The sequence below is a fragment of the Bombyx mandarina genome, chromosome 11 (genome assembly GCF_030267445.1).
Source record: "Bombyx mandarina strain Sakado chromosome 11, ASM3026744v2".
Taxonomy (NCBI): Eukaryota; Metazoa; Arthropoda; class Insecta; order Lepidoptera; family Bombycidae; genus Bombyx; species Bombyx mandarina.
This window is the reverse complement of record NC_143218.1, coordinates 11,526,571-11,549,095: the sequence shown is the minus strand read 5'-3', so window position 1 is coordinate 11,549,095 and position 22,525 is coordinate 11,526,571. Positions and strand designations below refer to the sequence as shown.

The following is a 22,525-nucleotide window of genomic DNA, read 5'->3' as shown; positions in this document are numbered from 1 at the left end:
AAGCCGAATAGCCTTTCACCACTCAATGTGTTCGTCAAGCCGGAACGCATGACGATGGTGAGGAGAGGATTCACCATCCGCCATACCACTAAAAACGATCAGTTTGAAATCGCAGTACGCCGCGCGCCGGTGTAATCATCAGAGAAAGCTGTTGTCTATTCTCCGATGAATGTTTTAGTTACCTACTTTTTTACTTATAAGGAAAGAGACGGTTGTGCTAATCGACGCTGATACCAGCCTATGTGCTAGTCTGATGTATCATTACGTATATTATTTTGTCTACGGTACAATTTATAATACTTGTGGTCGCGCAGTAGTCGAAATTCGACTATAATGAATTGAAATTATAAATTTAAACATTATTATGTTTCTATTGTCGAACACTATTAAACTTCTTTTAATATAATCACAGATTTCGCCAAAACTATAGATACTATAGATAAATAATATTAAAGACAAACAATATTAATATATTGATAATATATCAATTTGATCACAGACATTTAAACAATAACATGAGTATGACAATTGACAATAAACAAAGAGTATATTTTTAAGTATGGGTTGGGTCAAATGCGTAGACTACCACGTATAATGTTTTTTTTATTGATTTAATTTATTTTTTATGCTTAATTAAAAAAATAATAACAATTTGGTATGTAAAATAAAAGACGATTAATTCATGGTTACATTTTATTTGACTTAAAACTAAAATACATGTAAGCACTAATATTTTAGAAAATAATGAGTAACATATTAGGGTACGGAACATTATCTTAAAACTTAGACATGAAAATTTCCAGTACCACAAGTCTTTAATTTCGCAGAAAACACGAATAACCGATAAATCACAATTAAATATTGCAAACATTAGATTACATTATTATCTATCATCATTATAATATATATGTGAATTATGTGTATTCAGAAAAATGTGAATTTTATTATTCGAAAATAGTCACGTGTGTATGTATTCTGAAATTTAGTAAGTTACGAAGGAAACGGATACTTTAACGACACAAAGGTTGTATGTGGCAAGCATAGGTACGGTTTTTTTTATTGTTTGTCTTACCGGCTGCTTTTCGTAGCGAAACCGTTGGCCTTATAGTGTAGCAAAGCAAAGCACGCTACATATTAAGATTCGACCTATTAGCTAATTGTTAACTTTTATGATTACACAAATGACAATACAACATATCAAATTCTTTTTAAATACAATTGCTACAGCCGAATTTACAAATTAGATATTGCATCGTTTAGACAGATTATTATCTGAACACGCATATATTAACAAAAATTTGTTTTTGTTTTTAGCGAATTTTGAGATTCTAAAAAGAAAATGATAATAATTCGGAGTCATTGGTAAATAATGAAAATAGTCAAATTTTAAAAACATTAAAAATTAAAGTGAAGTTTAATACATGATTATTGTTCTTTGTTCTATTTTATCACTTAGCTACTTTGTTTAATGAAATCATCCTTAAAAGTGTCCCAACGTTCTATGTACCAATATTTATAGATTATTCAGAAAATTGTTTCCGTTCGGAATGTTAAAGTTTTCGATTTCATTCCTAGCAAGTTACCTTTGTTTAATCTAGATTTATTTAAGTATTTTCATATTTGCTATGGATAAAATTTAATTTTCATTAAATATCAAGGCGTTTCACAGTCTATCGCCGTTCAAGCTAACGTATTCTTTCGATACTATCCAGTCCCCACTTATAACTATTGTCAGGGGAGTTAGTGTCACGTATATTTTTTATTGGTTTTTTATAGACCTTATTGAAATAGAAAACATTATTTTACCATTAATATTATTACACAGATGATGTGAAAGATATAGGCACTCAAGTGTTTTGTTTTTGAATTGTTGTTTTATCAACTTTATCTACAGTTTAACTCTTTTATTTTCAATTCACGAAATACTCAACGACGATATAAAACATGAAAAATCTTGCATAATGAATGAAGTATCCTTAGTGTCCTAAAACTATTGCAATTTAAATAGCACAATAAAAAAAAGGACGAAAGCTATTACAGCAAAGTCTAAGTCAAGTAAGTCAAATAAGTAGTAATCTGAATTTGAACACTACGAACAAAATAAAATAAATCAGCACGAAATAATACCATCTTCATCAGTTCCTAGTTAGCTCAATAAAACGTTTACCAGTTAAAGTTCTTGGATTTCTTTGTAAAATGGCACATTGGATATACAATGATAAAGTCGGCGCGGCGGGATACATTCTGTACATTACATCAATTTTATCCAGCGGCGACTTATATAATTTTTATTATTATAATATCAGCTGCCTAACATTCATTTCATTGAAAAATCATTGAAACACCGAAATTTTTCGCATAAAGTTATTAACGCGACAAGTGAACAGGGACAATATAACGAACACAATTATTGATAACAGCGCTATATGACGAAGCGCCTTTACTGTAATAATGTATATAGAGTGTGTCAATAACATCAAAACGAATATCTTATGCAGGGGTTGGACGAGCATACGCGAATAACGGTCTTATTATTGACCGAAGCATCCTTACACTTAGCGCCGACATTAAGCCAGAACCAGCTAGAGCATGGCGGCAAAGTTACGTGATAATAACGTTATGAATTATTTGCCTTCATTTGCATTTAGACTAGTATTCAACCTTTTTTTTTGGAGTTGAATTTTGAATTTTCGGACAATCACCCCACGTGTCAGGGATGTGTCTAACCAGTGCCTCCGATCTTTACAGCGAAAAAATTACAGCGGTTGCGGGTAGCTCAGCGTTAGCCCTGCGATCTAGATCCAAAAGGAACCAGTATTGCTAGAAAAAAGCTCGACTAAGTATACAATTTAGTTTAACAAAGCAACATCCCATGATTATCATATAAATATATGTAGTGTGCGACGTTAACGCTATATAATTATGAAATTATTAGCTCTACCTTCCGATAAATATGGGTGCGTAATATTTTGCATAAATATCTAATATTTCGAGAGAGTGGAGTGATCGATTCTTTCAAAATTACTCAAGACTACGAGAATTCAGAATTGGCAAATCGTGAAAACTGTATGTTGTTTAATATTTCATGAATGTCGCTAAAAACCAAAACTGCTTAAGGTACCATACATAGACAGGCTTCTGTAAAGAGTTTTTAAAGCGCTTTAATCGTATCAAATACTACGTCTGTGTTCTTATTGCGAGTTTTTTAACGTTCTCGATAGCGAAAAAGTTAGTTCATATCTGTAGGGAATGGGATCGTTTGCGTGCGTTTGCCGCTAGGAACGCTGTTCCAACTGCATACAAAATTGACTTAACTTTTACGCTATCGAGAACGTTAAGAAACTCGCACTAAGCACACTGATCTCATTGAAATAGTTCCCGAATATGAGAACTGGCGTTGTTAATAATAATATATTTAAGAATGAATTTTCAGTGTACGAAGCGCGCAGAGTACTACTGTGTCTAAGAGACCTAAATATTTTAATTTACTATATATAAATGAGAAACGTTAAGTATAATTTAACTTAGTAAATAGATAGTGAAATGATAGTGAGTGATATTCAGCTTGTATTGTGGTTTGTTGTAATTACAGTGATATAAAAAACACATAATTGTAAGTAACGAATTTGATATACATATATTTTATTATTTTCCTATAAATCAATATGGTATTTTTACTTTTCTTCACAATAAAAACAATCAAATTGATTAACCTAAAAATATAGTATATTTTATTGAACAACTCAATATATGGTGCATTGTAAACATTCCCAAAACCGAAGACGGATTATGGAATTGATGATCCACAAATTAATAATGGAACAAAAAGATTATTTTTAATTTTTAAATACGATATATTTATAAAAATCGGCCGGTGTTTGAAGCCTAGTCTGCAACGCGCGAGAGACAGCGTCCACCTATTTCGCTTTACATAACGGATATATTACAACCTATTAAAAACACCTTTATTTCATTTTTTTAATTTTTATTTAAATTGATAAGTGAATATAATTTTAACTTTATATTGTTGCCGTTTCAGCTTCGAGAACAGTTACACCTTCACATCCTGTATTTTTTTATATAATTTTGAACAACATAAAATAATATTAAAAATATACAAAATTCACCCTGTAAATAGACTAATTAAAATAATACAGTTAAGTCCTGGTTATATTTACAAATTTCAATTAAACGCTGTTATTAATATGCGTAGGTACTTAATTTAATTTTATAGTGCCGTGGGATAATCTCAGAACATTTTCAGTACAATTTGATTTAAAAAAAAGTGTAATTACTGTAGTTTAATGAGAGCCCGCAGGAGCGAAAAAGAAAATGATGGACACTTGTATATTGCCATGTCTTACATACGCTTGCCAGACGTGGAAATTTACGTGTTACAAAAAAAAAAAATTAATAACGTGCCAGAGGGGAATAGAACGCAGCATGCTCAACATAAGTAAAACACATAGAAACCGTCATACAAAGATAAGAAGCTTATCCAAAACAGTCGACCCTCTCAAATATGCTCAAAGATTGAAATTGAAGTGGGCTGGCCACGTAGCACGACTCGGGGATGGGAGATGGACATCTAAAGTAACCGCATGGGACGGTCCACAGGGCAAGCGGCGCGTCGGTAGACCGTACACGCGTTGGGAGGACGACATTAGAAAAGTTCCCGGACCACACTGGATTTATGTCGCCAGAGACAAAACAAAATGGAAATCTTTAGAGGAGGCCCTTACCTGAGGGGTTCATGCATATAACATAATTATACTAAAAAATAATAATATGTAATTGCATGGAATAAAGGGCTTTTTTATTTATTTATTTAATGAGAGCTCGCACATCCAGTACGGCTCAAGCGGTCATGGAACACCACTAAAAAAACGAAGCGCGGAATAATAATGGTCCACTACAAGACAGCCAAGAAATGCAAATGCAATGTCGAGACAGGTTACAGGAATTTGCGGGTGACTGAAGAACCTATTCCCCGGGGAATCACGTTTTTTCTTAATTCGCATTCTTCTTACTATTTTTCTTTATTTTTACATATCGCACTTACGGTGCTATAACATCACTTATGCAAATTATGTACTATTTCAGGAGAAGCGTTCTTAACACAATTATATAATACTTCTCGACTAAAGAAATAAAATGATAATATTTAAACTATTACTTTAAACATTATTATTAAAAGTAAACATGTCACTAATAACTATTAAGAAATGGATTTTCTCAAGCTCAGTTCAACAAGAATCGCATAAGTGACATTATAGCTCTGTATGTGCGATATTACCTCTTTATTTAAATATCGAAATGTAACGAAAAATTACAACAAGTTGACGTACGAAGTTAATGTCTTCCCGCGAGCATACTTCTAGCTGTCACTGGTTCCGAGCAATGTAAATTAACACCCTCGACATTTGCACGCTTTACATTGAGGATTTATGAAGCATCAATTTACTAGACACATAAATATCTAAACTTAGCTACGAATAAATATTATTTATTACTAGCTGACCCGGCAGACTTCGCAGTGCCTCAAATAAAAGGAATCCGTTCGACGGGGGACACATCAAAGGAAAAACAAAATTGTTATTTTCATTTAATTTCGAGCATTTTCATATTTATTTAACTTTTAAACCTTCTCTGGACTTCCACAAATAATTCAAGACCAAAATTAGCCAAATCGGACCAGCCGTTCTCGAGTTTTAGCGAGACTAAGGAACAGCAATTCATTCTTTTATAATATATAGATTATTATATTATTATTTTTTCGTAGAAATTTAGGCTTATCTGTTAAGTTAGAAATGAATGCCGTTTTGACCCCGGGAGCGATTGCCTTACACGCTGTATTTATTGTCTGATAGATTAATTATTTTGAAGCTTTGAATAACAGTGCAGAGCTACATTATTTCCTTTTTATCGTTTGCATTACCTCTAAGATAAAATTTTGAGTTCTTTTAATTTGTGATTATGGAAAGTCACTTTTATTATATTATAGTCAATCAGCCATTTTGTAAGCGACTTCACTTCAGAAAAATCATCAGTTATGTTGCTGAGTATTAATCATTCGTTAAATCGAATGATTTTTAGCGATCTAACTGTTAATCCGTCCACCCTCTCTAATCTAAATAAATATATTTTAGGTATTTTAAAAATACCTGAATTTTTTTATTGTTGAGTTCAATATCTTTTTACTGGTATCTGTTTGATGTCTTTAATCTCCACACAATTCAAAACTTACCGAAACACGGAGGTGTGAAATTGTGAAAAGAAATGTAATTTCTTGAATAACAATTAGGTAGGTAGGTACGTCTTGATATTTGGATTATTACGTAATCATACAGTGTCATGGATATTGTTGTTTGTGACTGTAATTTACGAGTATGAATGTCGTTATTTCTATAAAAATAAACAAATATGCGGTTCACATAGATTTTTTCCCACAATCGACCTTCCTGCTTCTACTAAAGGTCAGCATTAATGATTGTGTAACTAAGACGCAATACAAGTTATAGACACCAGTACTTTAATTTACATATTATTAGGTTAAGTAATCGTTTTCCGTCATGTCCTTTAGTTTAATGACCTTAAAATTGTTTATTAAGAAAATTAAAGATTGCATGGCTTTAAATAAAGAATTTAAAAAAAATTCAAAAAAAATTACAGATGCACTGCAGATGTGAAACATTACCGTAATCTATAAACAGACCAAACGCGGCTCTACCTAGTAACATAGCTTTCAATAATGAATAATTCAAACTATATCAATAAATGGAAATGTTTTTTTTTTTTATACATTTTCAAGTCATATAAATATTACATATAACACAACTAAATACTTTTTTATTTATTTACATCGTTCCTTCGATGGAACTCTCTTTCATCCTGAAGTAGTAGACGGCACGACTGGCCAATATGACGGAGACCAGGAACGCTCCCACATAAGCCACAAAGATTCCGCCGCCGTGAGCTTTTGCCGCAGACAATGTGCCAAGGGTGACACCCAAAGCAATGATAAGGAAAATTACAGCCAGAACAGCAAATATAATACCTTTAACTCGAGCTTTGGAACCGCCGGATGGTGAACGAACAAATGATACTTTCCGACAGTGAGGACACCGAACAGGCATGTTCTTCAGGGATTGATACTGAAAATATATTAAATTGTATTATTTTTATTGCTTAGATTGGTGGACGAGCTCACAGCCCACCCGGTGTTAAGTTGTTACCGGAGCCCATAGACATCCAAAATGCGCCACCTACATTGAGATATGAGTTCTAAGGTCTCAGTATAGTTACAACGGCTGCCCCGCCCTTCAAACCGAAACGCATTACTGCTTCACGGCAGAAATAGGCAGGGCGGTGGTACCTACCCGTGCGGACTCACAAGAGGTTCTACCACCAGTAAGTAATATATGATCCTGTTTCGATCTTATAAATACTATTAAAAGTTATTATGAAAAATATTAAAAACATCCATGAATGAAAGCATTATTAATAAATAAAATGTTACCACCAAGGAGTAGTCACACTACATTGGTAAGATTCTGGCTGTGGGAGTCAAGAATCGCCCTTATAGGACATACTTCTTTTTTTATGATTGAAAGATTACTGGTGGCCCGAAGGCCTTTCCAGTTTCACCAGGACAGGTGGGCGAGCAAAGGCTCAGCCAGGAGGGGTGGGATTTGCTAACAACTACCCGAGCGCCTCCGAAGGAGACCTAACAACTCAAGAGCAATTGCTTCGCGAATGAATCTACTACCGGATCGGAATCGCGACCCGCTGAGGAGATCCGGCGAGAAACTCAGCGAGCTGATTCATGGGTTAGGTTGCACGTCGACCTCTTTCACGAGTTTGACGAGTACGGTTACCGGGGTCCCTAAGCTTGCTCCTAGTATTAGAGCTGAAGGCGTCTAATGCAAAGGTTATCGGATCTGATGGATCCGTAAGGACGTGTCTAGGGCGTCGACGGTGACTGGCTCCTGCATGATCAGGATTCGGGGAGTACTCAGCGGCGGCAACGATAAGGCGATTATCATGACGCATAGAGGACATAGTCTGTTCAAGCACGTATGGAATGGAAGTACATTCTGTCTACAGCTAATAATGCGTTCAAGTATAATAGTTTCAGTTGGGACTTCAAAACTCAAAGTAGGATCAAAACTTAAAGTGGAATTAGGTAGTATACTCATCGAAAGCACAAAAAAAAAAATCACGATCAAGACATTTTATACAACTACCTAAAAATAGAAAGTTAGTTAAAGGTGAAGGATAGAGAGATATACAGTTAAAAGATTATATCTCGGGCTTATGTTGCAAGAGCCAATTTGCGAAATTCCTTAACACTATGCAATAATATACTTTACCGGTTGTTTAACTCAAACAATATATTTCTTTATTTAGTTGGTTTGGTTTTAAATTAGGCAAAGTTGAAAATAAATATGTAATATTAGTTATTGATAAGATTATAAGGGTAATGACCGCAGACGTTTTAGCAAGAATGAAGAGACAAAGGAAGATTAGATTTATTAATTAAATTATTATAATATGCTTTTATCATAAAATCACTATTTCATCAGTCCTATGGTATACATGTGGTAAGGAAAATAAACTTTTCCAATACCAGGAGTGCTGTTCATTTTCAAAGAAGTATTTTTTACTAATGCTTTGTGGTTTGATACTCAGAAAAAAACATAAATATGAGTAGCGATGTACCTGTGGACTCCTGCCACAGGTCCACCAGCACAGCCTTCACTGAATATGAAAAACAGTTAGAACCATTAAAAATTCATGAAATATAGCTAAGCTAAGAAAAATATTTTAAATTTATACAGCTCATTAACTTATTTTAGGAATAGTTTCCCAGTACCTACCTGTTTTATGATAGTGAAAAATCAAAAATTGAATATTTTGTGTAATCTTTATTCAATTAAAGTTTAAACTTTTTACACTTGTTCATTTGGTGAACTTAGTTTAGTGTGGTAAGAAGAGTGAAATTTATTTGTATCTTCTTTTTCAATATATTATGAAATAAAATGTACTTAGTCTGGCCATAAATACTGTTACAATTAAAAAAAACAAAATATTACATTTGAATTTGGAATCTGTCATTTTTATATGATTGCTCATTGGGTTTTCTCATTTTGGCACCAATACGCGATATTAAAATGGAGTGGGGTGATAAAGAGAACCGAATCGCTGTGATTGCATTACACAAAGTAGGTATGGAGCCAAATTAAATTTTTAAAACTCTCCATACGCTTGGTATTAGTAAAATATTTGTGTCCACGTAGTGTTCGTACGAAAAAGGTGATCAGAGCAGTAAGGGAAAAAATTCGAAGAAATCCTGTCCGAAAGCAAAAGATTTTATCTCGGAAGATGAAGATAGCACCTAGAACCATGTCGCGTATTTTAAAAGATGACTTAGGACTTGCAGCCCGAGACGTACTGGTCATTTCTTAACTGATAACTTAAAAGAGAATAGGGTGGTAAAATCGAAACAACTACTGAAGCGGTACGCAAAGGGAGGTCAGAATTTTTTTTTACAATGGAGCAACATTTTAACAAACAAAATGACCGCATTTATGCTCAAAGCTCTAAGGAAGCTTTCCAATTAGTCGACAGAGTGCAACGTAGGCACTATCCGACTTTAGTGATGGTTTGGTGGGGTATTAGCTATGAAGGAGTGACTGAGCCATACTTTTGTGAAAAAGGTATCAAAACATTGGCACAAGTGTATCAAGATACCATTCATGAGAAGGTAGTGAAGCCCCTTAACAACACCATGTTCAATAATCAAGAATGGTCCTTCCAGCCAGACTCGGCGCCAGGTCATAAAGCTCGGTCTACGCAGTCTTGGTTCGAAACGAACGTTTCGGCCTTCATCGGAGCTGAAGACTGGCCGTCGTCTAGTCCCGATCTTAATCCGCTGGATTATGATTTATGGTCAGTTTTAGAGAGTACGGCATGCTCTAAACGCCATGATAATTTGGAGTCCCTAAAACAATCCGTACGATTGGCAGTGGCAAAATTTGCCCATGGAAAGAGTGCGTGCTTCTATTGATAACTGGCCTCAACGTTTAAAGGACTGTAATGCAGCCAATGGAGACCACTTCGAATAAGCTTTTTATACTTTAAATTGTTTTATATTTATGTATTAAACTAACACACTGTAAAAGTAATAAATGTTATTTGCAATAGAATATTTTTTTCCTTTGTCTCAGTATTTATGGCAAAACTAGGTATGTATAATAGCCGGCAAACTTCTTGAGCATTTGTTGACGTAGTGGGGGTAAGTTTGCGCATGGTACACTCACATGCAAAAACATTATTTACTCTGCGTCATAATGCAATTAAATTATTAAAATCAACATATGTATTTATTTATATATTTATTAGAACATCAACAAAAAATATAGGTTAATAATTATAATAATTTAATCTTGGGGTAAAATAGATATTCCTTCTATTAAGTCAAAACTAGAGCTGTTGCCAGGTCTTCATTCAGTTGAAGCGAAGCTGGTATTTGTAATTTTTTTTCGTTATCATAATCTTGACCATTATCATCATCCTGTTTTCATCAACGTACTTTTGGGAGCAAGCGGAACGAAGGCGCGGTGCGGGACGCAAGGTTCGACTGATCTACCAATAACGCGCTCGATACGATTTCCCCTGCCGTCGCGCCTCACCCTCACCACCAAAGTGATCTAAAATTCGGTTCTGCGCAGTCAAGGTCATTTGCTCACGATGTTTGCCGGTTACTATACATATCATTATTTTCTTTTAAAATCTGAGTAAATATAATTAGCGTCCATATTTATGTTATGTATTTCTTTTTTATTTTGTAGCTGTGAGGTAAACCATCCCACTGGAAAGGAAGACTTGAAGATGATGGGATAGATATATCCTTGTGGGCTCCCATTCCAACCCTCACAAATAGTAAACCTTCACAATTTACTAATACTACTACTATTTGACCTTAGTAGCGGTATCTCCACCATTTTCTCATCTATCTCACTGATACTCGTTTTTTTTAATGCTTAGATTTGGTGAATGGGTGGTAAATATGTTATTTCTATGTCACAAGCTCTGAAGAATTTAGGGCATCTATCTCACCTATTTCTGCCTTGAAGCCTGCCTATAATTGCCTATAATTTGCTTGCTTGAAATCTTTCTATAAGTTTTTTTAAGGATAGTACAGCTATTGTATTAAAAACATAATTTAAATTTTAGGTTTTAAAATTGACAGCATTGTTCACCTACTAGTCAGCTCAACATTGGGGCTATGCTGGTTAGTGAATCTTAAGTAATAAAAAACCAATCAGGAACTTAAAAGTTAATGAAGGAACAAATAATTAAGTCTGAGGAAGGACATTTTTATCCTATATAGTTATTTTATAATTACTAACCAAGAATGTGTCTTGACAATGTGCACAGATTACTCTATCCATGCCGGGCAGAGTGGGCACAGGTGGAGTAACTGGTGATGGTGCTAGGTTGATAATCCTCTTGCAATCAGCACGAGGACAAGCTATACGTTGCGAAGATGACTTGCAAATTAGTAGGCAATTGCAAGGGCACCGAACATACTTCTTGCCTGGCGGAGCATTCTTTATAGGCTAAAAATGTAGAAAGATAATATTTAAGTATAATCCAAGTACAAATGAGAACAAAATGAAAATAATTAATTTTGTTGTTTTTTCCTATAGTATAAAAAAACAATACACCAGAGATTACCGAAATTACAAGCTGTGAGGTCGTTTCATCTTACGCCTACCTAGGTTCACTGGTTACTAACAGTGGTGGTACGGAGGACGAAATTAAGCGGCGCATAATCATAACGCGATCGGCCATGGATAAACTCAGAAAAGTATGGAAGGACCGGAATATCACCAAAACTACCAAAGTCCGACTGGTAAGGGCACTGGTGTTCCCCATCTTTTTATATGGGGTTGAGACCTGGACTGTGAAAGAAAGAGAAAAAAGAAGGATCGATGCATTAGAAATGTGGTGCTGGAGAAGGATGCTCCGTATATCCTAAAAGAACTAAATATGTCTCACAGGTTATCATCAACAGTGCAATCCAGGATTCTTCGATATTTTGGACACATATCACATCGGCCAGCAGAGTCTATCAAGAAACTTGTTGTTCAGGGTAGGGTCAATGGTAAGAGATCTCGTGGACGAATCCCCATGCATTGGACTGATCAGGTGAAAGACCTTACTGAAACCCCACTTAATGAGTGTGTGCGCCGGGCCTCAGTTCGTAAACTGTGGAAAACATCTGTCAAGGCTTTAATGAGTAAGAATTCCACATGACCACAACTGCTCTGCCAAGAGCAACTGATTATGATGATGATAAAGTCTCGATTGTTTCTTGACAGTATAGAGATCTTAATAAAGATCTAAAAATTAACAGGTCAGTAAGATAGTTATGAATTGTTTTATAGAAAATTCCCAAACTTTTCGAAAAGTTGGTCAGCATAGTCGAATTCATACCTACTGAAACCTCTAACATGAGTTTTCAGACTCCCATGTGTGTATTTAATGAAGTAAACCATTACCACCCTTCATGATCCTACTCTTTTTATTATATATATATTTTATATTTATTTCAATAAACTCATCATTAAACCCAGAACACATTTGTAATCAGTCATAAAAATGCTTTGCTGTTCTGTGCTAAAAGTCTTGAAAATAGTATAAGTATACTAAGCTATTAAATGCTGTAGATTATTGGAATAGGTAAGGGCACTCATAGTTTTCGATGTTCTTAATATATTATTAAAGGTTAAAATAACATTTAAACCTTACCGTAGCTTCTTTGCATTCTGAACATTTCACTACATGTTGCTCTTTTTTCCCACGAATGTCAATCAGTGCTTGGCACACTCGGCAAGAGACCATAGGCATCCCTACTTGTTGATATGGCGGAGGCAACTCATCGGGCCCAATTGGGGAGATTGTGCTCACATCATCACATGTGACCTCTTCTGCCATGGAAAGATAAAGATATTTTAAGTATCTGACCGGTCTCGTTATTACGATTATTTGAGCTATAAAATATATGCGGTTTATCTTTTAAGTGTTTGGTTATTAATCGAGCCATCTTATCGCTTTGTTTTGCATCAAAACATGTAATGCATTTGTTGAATCATCAACTGTCAATGTGCAAATCTGGGTTCTTACCAATTCTCAGCAAAGCTTGATTTTCACTTTGGCTGTCCCCCATTATGGCTTTCTACAAAAATTTAACACAATTATGCAAATGACGCGTAATTTGATAAACTTGTTTTAAACAATTCTAGTTTCCGACAGTCACAAAACAACTCTAAACAACAACGTTCGAGTTTAGACCACTGGTGGTCTATGGTTTAGACAAATTATTTTATTTGACATTAGATTTAGTCTTGCCAATTTGAACGAAATATGTTCGAATTTACAACAATATAGTTGCCACGCCTTGTGATATTATGTCTTTTTGATAGCTTTTCTGTTTAATTAATTCTGGAATATTGCCGGTAACTTCAGGAGTTTTAAAAGTTAAGTGCGGTATCATGATTTTTCCAAAGTATTGACTAGATTACTTCTTACTATATTTGCTACCTATTAGTACAAATTCCATAAAAATCAATTCAGCTGTTTTGAGGATTAATCCGGATTTTTCGAAGATTTATTGATCTTACCCAGTAAGCCAGAGGCAGTCAAAACATTTTAAAATTGTTTTTATGTTTCAACTAATAAATTCACGATCATATGCATTTAGTGAAAAATACTGTGTAAAATAAATAAAAGTTGAATGACTAACAAAATACAATATGCTTACTCATTGCATTCACATGACTTCGTCGATTTCCCGCAAAACTTTTAATTTCATTTGTTCCATTTTATTTTTCATACAACAAACAGCAGAGTGGGTTCAACTTTGATAAACCATTTTCTATTTCTTAAAACTATTTTCTCTTTGCCTTTCCAATATATGAATCGAACAAAAAGTAGGTATAAGGGTCTATGGTATAAGATTACAATTGACAGAAACTGTGACACAGAGAACATGTCATTGTGACATAACGTAGTGCTATTATCGTGCTATTATGAATTATGACAAGCTTTGATTTTGAATTAAGGTTATATTCCATGTGTTGGCCCTGTTTATTAAATAAAAGTAAAAATTACGATAAAATATGGCTACTAGCGTACATCGTATTCGTTATTATAATCCCCAACCAACCCCAGTGAATTGTATCGCTTATAATAAATTAAATAAACAATTGTCCCTCGCGAGGTAATTCTATGTTTTAGTTATGAACGTGTTAGGTAGGTAATCATAATTTCAACAATAATAATAGTTGTATTTAAATTGCAGGAAAGATTCAAGTATTGAAATATGGAACATGACACATTACCCATTCCTCTTAAAATTCATACCTGCAGTAAAGGACGGCTCAGTAGAAGCTCTAGGCTGGGTGAAAGACAGACTGCTTACAACCGGATTAGGCGGTGCATTAGTTGAATGGAATCTTGAAGAAATGTGTATAAGAAATACAATATTATTAACTGGATATGCTGCTTGGTGTCTTGATGTTAGCCCAGACAATACATTAGTAGCTGTTGGTACTGAACAAGGCTATGTCAACTTGTATAATGTTGAAAATGATGATATTATCTACAAGAAGTTGTTTGACAAACAGGAAGGTAGAATTCTGTGCTGCAAGTTTAATGAAACAAGCAGCATACTTGTTACAGGTTAGTAAAAAGACATTTTATATGCTTATGAACCAAGTTCATGATTTTAATTTAATGTTCTCTTATGGATAAATTACTCATAATGTAGCTTTCAATTTTAAAGAAATGAAGCTCAAAAGAAATGTGTTCTAAAACTATTGATTTCTTATTTTTTTTATTAATTTACAGGGTCAATAAATACAATTAGGGTATGGAATGTCGAGACTGGACACGCAACTACACGTATATCAGTAAGCAGACGGGGTAAAGAAGTTATTGTTTGGTCCCTTGTTACACTCGAGAACAATATTATTGCATCGGGTGATAGTTTGGGTCGACTCACACTGTGGGATGGCAATACAGGTGATGAGGTTAGAAGAAGAAGTTAGAATGTTTTTACTTATATTAATATTGACAGGTGACTGAAATGATCATTAGTCCATGTGAGCCCATTATAGTATTTTTGAAACCATATAGTTCTGTATTTAATGGATTGATCATTTAAGATCTTGCCTTTCCTAAATAGGGAAGGCAAGAGATTTGTAAAGTAAACTTCTTACTTCATATTTTAAATGAAACAACTTTTTAGTGGTTTTATACTTGCAGAACTTGACTTCCACGGTGAAGGAATAACATCGCGTAATAAAAAATCAAACCCGCAAAATTATAATTTGCGTAATTACTGGTGGCAGGACCACTTGTGAGTCCACACGGGTAGGTACCACCACCCCGCCTATTTCTGCTGTGAAGCAGTAATGCGTTTCGGTTTGAAGGGTGGGGCAGCCGTTGTAACTATACTGAGACCTTAGAACTTATATCTCAAGGTGTGTGGCGCATTTACGTTGTAGATGTCTATGGGTTCCAGTAACCACTTAACACCAGGTGGGCTGTGAGCTCGTCCACATATCTAGGCAATAAAAAAATAAAAAAAGAATTACTACTGCAAAACTACCATACTAATGCAAAGTGCCACCTATTCATAATTACAAAAATGTTTCCTAGAGAATCAACAAGAACAGCAAACCTCTTAACAACAGGTGGGCTGTGAGTTCCTTCATTAAACAAAAATAAATAAATAAACTTTAATTTTCTAGATTGAATCATTTATTAGTCATAAAGCAGACATCTTAACAATAGCAGTGTCTGAAGACAAAAATAATTTATTCTGCAGTGGAGTGGATCCAACCATAATACAATTTAGGAAAATTAAGAAGAAGTCTGACTCTGCAGATGAGCAATGGGTTAAGAGTTATCAAAATTCCATAAATCAGCATGATGTAAGGTATTAATAATTTTTTTCAATTATTTATATTTCCTTTTTTTTGGAAAACAACTCAAGTTTGAAATGTATTGAGGCAATCTGAACTTTATAAAAATGGCTGTCCTACAATTTAAAACAGAATTCTAGACTTTCGAAGAATAGCAGTAGTAATTTGAAATTAAACATCAAAGTTAACACAGTTTGGTTGATAATGTAACTTTTATTTTTAGAGATATTGCAGTATTGGATCAAAAAGTATTGTCGGTTGGTGTTGATGGATACATCTCAACATTTCATTATGTTCGAAAAGGATTTCAACGAATACCACATTTGTTGCCAACCCCCAGATCATTGGTGTGTTCTTCCAAGAAATTTTTACTTTTAAGGTACACATAAATCATTTTAAAATTAATTTAAATTTACTGTACAATATTTGTATTTTTTATATCAACATCAGTAATGGAATATTATTCGTTAACTAGTGGTCCACATTAACAGCCTACCATTTTCTGATCTTTTTCTTAGTTAAAGGATGTCTGGTAAGACTTTAAGATACCCTTTCTACCTAGAAATCATTACTCTATCACTTCTTTTTTGTATTTGTGAGGCTGGACAAATATTTGTCTGATACCCTTGGAGATGTCTTTTGTCTACAACTAACAGTTGTATGTAAATTTCATGTCTAAAAAAAGTTTTATGTAGTTTAACTTACTTATAAAATTCATATTCTAACATGTTTTTATAATCTCATAGGTACAGTAATCATTTAGAAGTTTGGAAACTAGGAGCATTTCTAAAAGATAAATCAGGAAGGCCTGTAGCAGAACCTGCAAATGTAATCATTAAAAATAAAATAAATACAGAAAATAATCATTCAGACTGCGAGAAAGTAAATGAAATGTTAAAAATATCTGAAAACCCTGTGAAACTTCTATCTCTGCAGACAAAAGGAAAAAAACAGATTCAGTCATGTGCCATTTCACCAAATGGAGAGCTTATCGTTTACTCCACAGAGAGTCACACAAGGATGCTTAAATTGGATAGTGTAAGTTTATTTTCCATATGTATAGAGTAAATGAAACAGAACTTGTAATAGATACAAAATAAAACAGCCTTGAATATTGGGTCCTATAAGTTAACATAATATACTAATTGGGGACAATTCACATATAATCATCTGGCCTCAAACTACGATTCCTTATACTATGAGGATACCAGAAACTGATATATGTACATATATTATGTTTATACATACATATACACCCAGACAAAGCAAATACTCCTGTTGATCAACCCACGAATCTCAGCCCGATAGCAAGGAATGTGATTGCACTATTAACACAATAAATAGTGAGTCCACTGGATTCAAAAGAAATGAGTTTGGCACAAGTGAAAATTACCTCATATCTGTTTTTTCTAGCAGTTATATTTTGATCTGAAGGCAATCTTAGCCATTATTTCAGTACAAACTAGGTTTCAATTTCATATCTTTATGGTATTCTAAGATCTCCATCAGTCATTCACCAACCCCAAGTCTTCCAATTTCAATAAAGCACTCCACAATTACACCACATTACAATTATTTAGGATAGATTAAGTTCAATAATACATCTAAAAATGTATTCTAGATGTCGAATATATTAAACTACCAATACAGATAACCAAATAAAAGTCGTTTTTGCCAAAGTAAATCGAGCCTTATGTGTCTGAGAATAAATTTTATTGAACATTGCCATTTTCTACTTTCAGTCAGAATAAAATCTTTTTAGATTATATTAACATTTTGTAGAAAACCTAATCCCAGAGTTCACACTGAACGACTCATTCTTGAATGCTAACATTGAAAATCTGTAAAAAAATCTGTATGATTTCAGGATGACGAATCGAATGTATATTTATCTAAAGTCATATTAAATGGTTCAATAACGACATGTAGCCATTTCGCTTTCACAGAAGACTCTAAAGTGTTGATCGTATATAACGCGGGTACCATCAGTTTCCTTCAGGTGGATCCTGAAGCAGGCGTCACCGTTACACAGACTATCAATACTAAAAAACGTACGTAATTAAGTTCATTTATATTTTCGTTTATTATCAATCAATGGAGATTAATCAACTATAACAATGTAAATGTTACGATAAATGTACACTCTTGGGAAATGTGCACATTTACCGGTAAATGTGCACATTTGCCAAAAAGTTAGGTATATATGTGAACTGAATATAATGTATATGTACATTTCCCGGCAAATGTGTACTCTTGCCTTCACGTTTTGGTAAATGTATACATACTCTTACCTTCATGTTTTAAGAAAATTTGGAATACAAATAAATTAATAATGCTGTTGCAGTAAAAAAATATTTATTTAAATAAACATAATACAAAAAAACTTTGATAACGAAATTTTTTTATTTAAAAAAATCTAAATGACAAACAAAACATACTACTTTTCTTTGCATATTATATAATATGTCGTAGGTTAGGTTATAGGTTAGGTTGTAGAGGTGCGCAAGCGCATGCGCATGCGCACCACATTACTAGTACTTGCGATTTCGAATTTTGTATGCCATGCTCACATTTACCAAAACGACATGGTCATTGTGAATTCAATGTACATTTCCCTTCTTTGAAATGGTAAATGTTAGTTGAATGCACATTACCCAAATGAGGAGGCAAATGTGCACAATTGTTAGAAGTCGTCGTGGCCTAAAGGATAAGACGTCCGGTGCATTCGTATGTAGCGATGCACCGGTGTTCGAATCCCGCAGGCGGGTACCAATTTTTCTAATGAAATACGTACTCAACATATGTTCACGATTGACTTCCACGGTGAAGGAATAACATCGTGTAATAAAAACCAAACCCGCAAAATTATAATTTGTGTAATAACTGGTGGTAGGACCTCTTGTGAGTCCGCGCGGGTAGGTACCACCACCCCGCCTATTTCCGCCGTGAAGCAGTAATGCGTTTCGGTTCGAAGGGTGGGGTAGCCGTTGTAACCCTACTGAGACCTTAGAACTTATATCTCGAGGTGGGTGGCGCATTTACGTTGTAGATGTCTATGGGCTCCAGTAACCACTTAACACCAGGTGGGCTGTGAGCTCGTCCACCAACCTAAGCAATAAAAAAAAAAAAAAATCCGGAAAATGTGTACATTTGCCGCAATATCTACTTTTACCGTAAAATATATACTGCTCGGTTGACATCGTTGAATTGTAATGTATAGGGCCTGTAAATAAGTATATAAAAACAAATATTTATTTTGATGATAGCTTTGAAGTATTCAGTTTTTTTATGAAATAAATTCAACAAATGTACATTATTTTAACCTGGTAATGTGCAGCCGTTCTATAATGCATAAATTATTTATAATTTTAGTAGAATATAACAATCAGCATGGAGAACAGAATGGATTTATCTAATTTTAATATACATACACATAAATCTTCTTTCATTTGTTCTTACAGATTTAAGTTGCAAATCAATATTGCATTTTCAAATATCAAAGAAATGTCCTAGCAATAAAGTGTATTTAGTGGTAGCGGACACACAAGGTGATATAGTAATATGGACACAAATTGGAAAGAAATTCGAACACTATATAACATTGCCGAAATATCATTGTGTACCATCGGCCATGGTTGTCGATACCGAAAAGGAGACTTTGATAGTAGCATACGTTGACAGAAAGGTATGTTAAAAACTAGAATTTTTTTTTTATTTTTGATTTTATTTTTATTGCATATGGGTGAGCTCGTCCACATGAATGCTACCAAACCTAACTTGATTACATAATTCAAAGCCTCAATCATACTGTTCAAACTATTCAAACAGATACGCATGGTTGTTTCGCGGCAGAAATGACAGGGTATTACAATTTGCCTTTTTGTATCTATGTATATTTCATTAGCAAATTTTAAGGAATATATATTTATATTTTAATGAATATTTACTCGTGATAGGACCTCTTGTGAGTCCGCATGGGTAAATACCACCACCCTGCCTATTTCAGCCGTGAAGCAGTAATGCTTTTCGGATTGAAAGTTGGGGCAGCCATTATAACTATACTGAGACCTTAGAACACATATCTTAAGGTGAGTGGCGGCATTTACGTTATAGATGGGCTCCAGTACCCACTTCACACCAGGTGGGCTGTGAGCTCGTCCACTCATCTAAGCAATAAATAAATAAAAAATAGCACGTTATTTTTAAGTGTACACTTCACTAAGCGTTCTATACGAGGTGTTTTTTTTTTACTTTCCACAGGTCGTAGAATATGAATTGTTCGAGAAAAAATTCAGTGATTGGCCCGGCTCGGCCATGCCCCCCGTGTGGTACGACACGAAGCAGTGCGTGCTGTCCGTACACCCGCACCCGAGCGGCCGGTCCGTAGTGTTCCAACACTTGACAGATCTGTTCGTATTGGACAGGAAAGCGCAGGTGAGAATACTTTCACGTGCATTACATACTTTTAGGCAGCGGCTTGGCTCTGCCCCTGGCATTGCTGAAGTCCATGGGCGACGGTAACCACTCACCATCAGGTGGGCCGTATGCTCGTCTGCCTACAAGGGAAACGAAAAAAAATTGAATTTTTAGAACTTTCATAGATTTTTTTCTTGACAACACATTGTAATAATTTTTCTTTCGTTATAATTCTATTATATATGAAAATAGAATTAAATTTTTGCTGACAACCGTGGATACTAAGTGATGCCATTTATAGGGTTGAATAGTTGGGTTGTCTTTGCTTAACTTTGATTTAAAAAACTTGTCACTTTTACATTTAAATTTATATTATGTATATGCACAAACTCATCCATCATTATTGCTAATGGTATATAAAGAAAAATTGAGTGGTGGTAGGGCATGTTGAGAACCCACAGGTGTAGGCATCACCACCCCGCCTATTTCTGCCATGAAGCAGTAATGCGATTCGGTTTGAAGCGTGAGGCAGCCGTTGTACTGTAAAAACTGAGGCCTTAAAACTCGTGTCTCGAGGCGGGTGGTGGCGTTTACGTTGTTGATGTCTATGGGCTCCGGTAACCACATAACACCAGGTGGGCCGTGAGCTCGTCCACTCATCTGAGCAATAAAAAAATATTAGATCGTATTAATTTTCTACATAAATTACACAGGCAGTGTTTTAATTTACCTCTTTGCCCGTGCAGTTTGAAATGGAGCCAACCAAAAAGAAGAAATCTGCGGACGCAGGCGAAATGAATCTAGGTTATCATATTCTTCCCATGAAGGTATTTATCAAATAAAAAGAACTTTATTCATATCTGATCTATTTGCTAAAACTGCTAATCTAATTACTAAAACTGTACCTACATTACTGTGTATAGATTAATGATCTTAATCCGGGTAAGATCCGTAATAATCTGACAAGTGTCTCTATCTCTAACGCAATCGTGTCGTTATTGCTCGATTTTTTTTATTTGCAACTGGGCTTAAAAAAATCTTAATTTCCTGTTGACTTCTTTACAAAACTACTTATCCAATAAAAAGAGGGATTTTACCCTATGAAAATAAAATTAAAATGTTAACTCCCTCTATACTAATGTCTTCATTTCAATGAAGACATCTAAACGAACAATGATTTTTTTAATTTAAGTATTATTTATAAACCGTTTATAAACCATTTGCAATGTTCCACCTCGCACAATCTATAGACAATGAATTCTTTAACTAAAATAAGGAAGTTTTATTTTCACACACAGCGGCGGCTCTGACTTGTTTGAACCGGAACACTCGATTCTGTACTGGAACTTATCTGTCATGTCATGCTTTAATTACTGTATTTTAAACAGGAACTAGGAAGAAATTTGGATAGAAAGTTCGGAAAATAAACGAAGCCGAGTACGCACGTGTTACCTCAAAAAAAAAAGAATTTATTTATTTATATATCACCCAAGATTGAGATAGATAAGTTTTCATAATCATTTTTAAAAAGCGTATTTTGTTTCAGTATCTCTCCGATTTTTATTGGCTCGGCAAGAGTGAAGCTGTTACGGTCGAGATACTCCCAGAAAATATAATGTCAATGCTACCTCCCGTGGCGATAAGAAATAAAAGAAGTGTTAATTAAATAATCGTTTTTACTTTTATATTACAATAAACTTATTTTTTTTTTACCTATATTGCCTTATTGATCAACATATTTCAGTATTTGTATATTTAGGAAATGTTTTCTAAATTGTATTATCTATACTAATATTATAAAGCGGAAGAGTTTGTTTGTTTGAACGCGGTAATCTCAGAAACTACTGGTCCGATTTGAAAAATTATTTCAGTGTTAGATAGCCCATTTATTGAGGCTATAGGCTATATAGCTGTAGCCTATAGCCTCAATAAATGGGCTATATAATGGGCTAATATATGAATGGATGCTAATCACGGTAAGACCAATACAAATGGAGCACCAATAAAGAATTTTTCAAAATAGGGGTTTAAATAGCTTCCTTAACATTCTATAATTCAAAAATATTTTCACTTTCTACGTAAATGCAGTGGGGGTAAAATTTAGCGTTATG

At 34.3% G+C, this 22,525-nt stretch overlaps 2 protein-coding genes across 2 annotated transcripts; one reads left to right on the top strand and one right to left on the bottom strand.

Annotated features, from left to right (window-relative positions):
* Positions 1–679: 679 nt before the first annotated feature.
* LOC114247478 (type 1 phosphatidylinositol 4,5-bisphosphate 4-phosphatase) lies at positions 680–13,392 on the bottom strand. Its single transcript, XM_028180465.2, has 4 exons — positions 13,195–13,392; positions 12,820–12,998; positions 11,415–11,624; positions 680–7,154 (listed from the first exon to the last, which is right to left on the bottom strand). Exons 1-4 carry the CDS (start codon positions 13,235–13,237, stop codon positions 6,858–6,860), a joined length of 729 nt encoding a protein of 242 aa, XP_028036266.2. The 5' UTR covers positions 13,238–13,392; the 3' UTR covers positions 680–6,857.
* Positions 13,393–14,031: 639 nt separating this feature from the next.
* Positions 14,032–22,130, top strand: l(3)72Dn (UTP4 small subunit processome component l(3)72Dn). The gene is made up of 11 exons (XM_028180457.2): positions 14,032–14,290; positions 14,372–14,751; positions 14,920–15,101; positions 15,825–16,012; positions 16,222–16,377; positions 16,745–17,036; positions 17,866–18,049; positions 19,460–19,683; positions 20,259–20,432; positions 21,161–21,241; positions 21,961–22,130. Exons 1-11 carry the CDS (start codon positions 14,190–14,192, stop codon positions 22,078–22,080), a joined length of 2,082 nt encoding a protein of 693 aa, XP_028036258.2. The 5' UTR covers positions 14,032–14,189; the 3' UTR covers positions 22,081–22,130.
* Positions 22,131–22,525: the final 395 nt, after the last annotated feature.

Excerpts from the sequence above, each read along its gene's own strand:
- LOC114247478 (XM_028180465.2), bottom strand. The coding sequence starts at position 13,237 with ATGGGGGACAGCCAAAGTGAAAATCAAGCTTTGCTGAGAATTG. Across the intron at positions 12,999-13,194 it reads TCAAGCTTTGCTGAGAATTG|AAGAGGTCACATGTGATGAT; the intron begins GTAAGAACCCAG and ends TTTCCATGGCAG. Across the intron at positions 7,155-11,414 it reads ATTGTCAAGACACATTCTTG|TATCAATCCCTGAAGAACAT; the intron begins GTTAGTAATTAT and ends ATATATTTTCAG.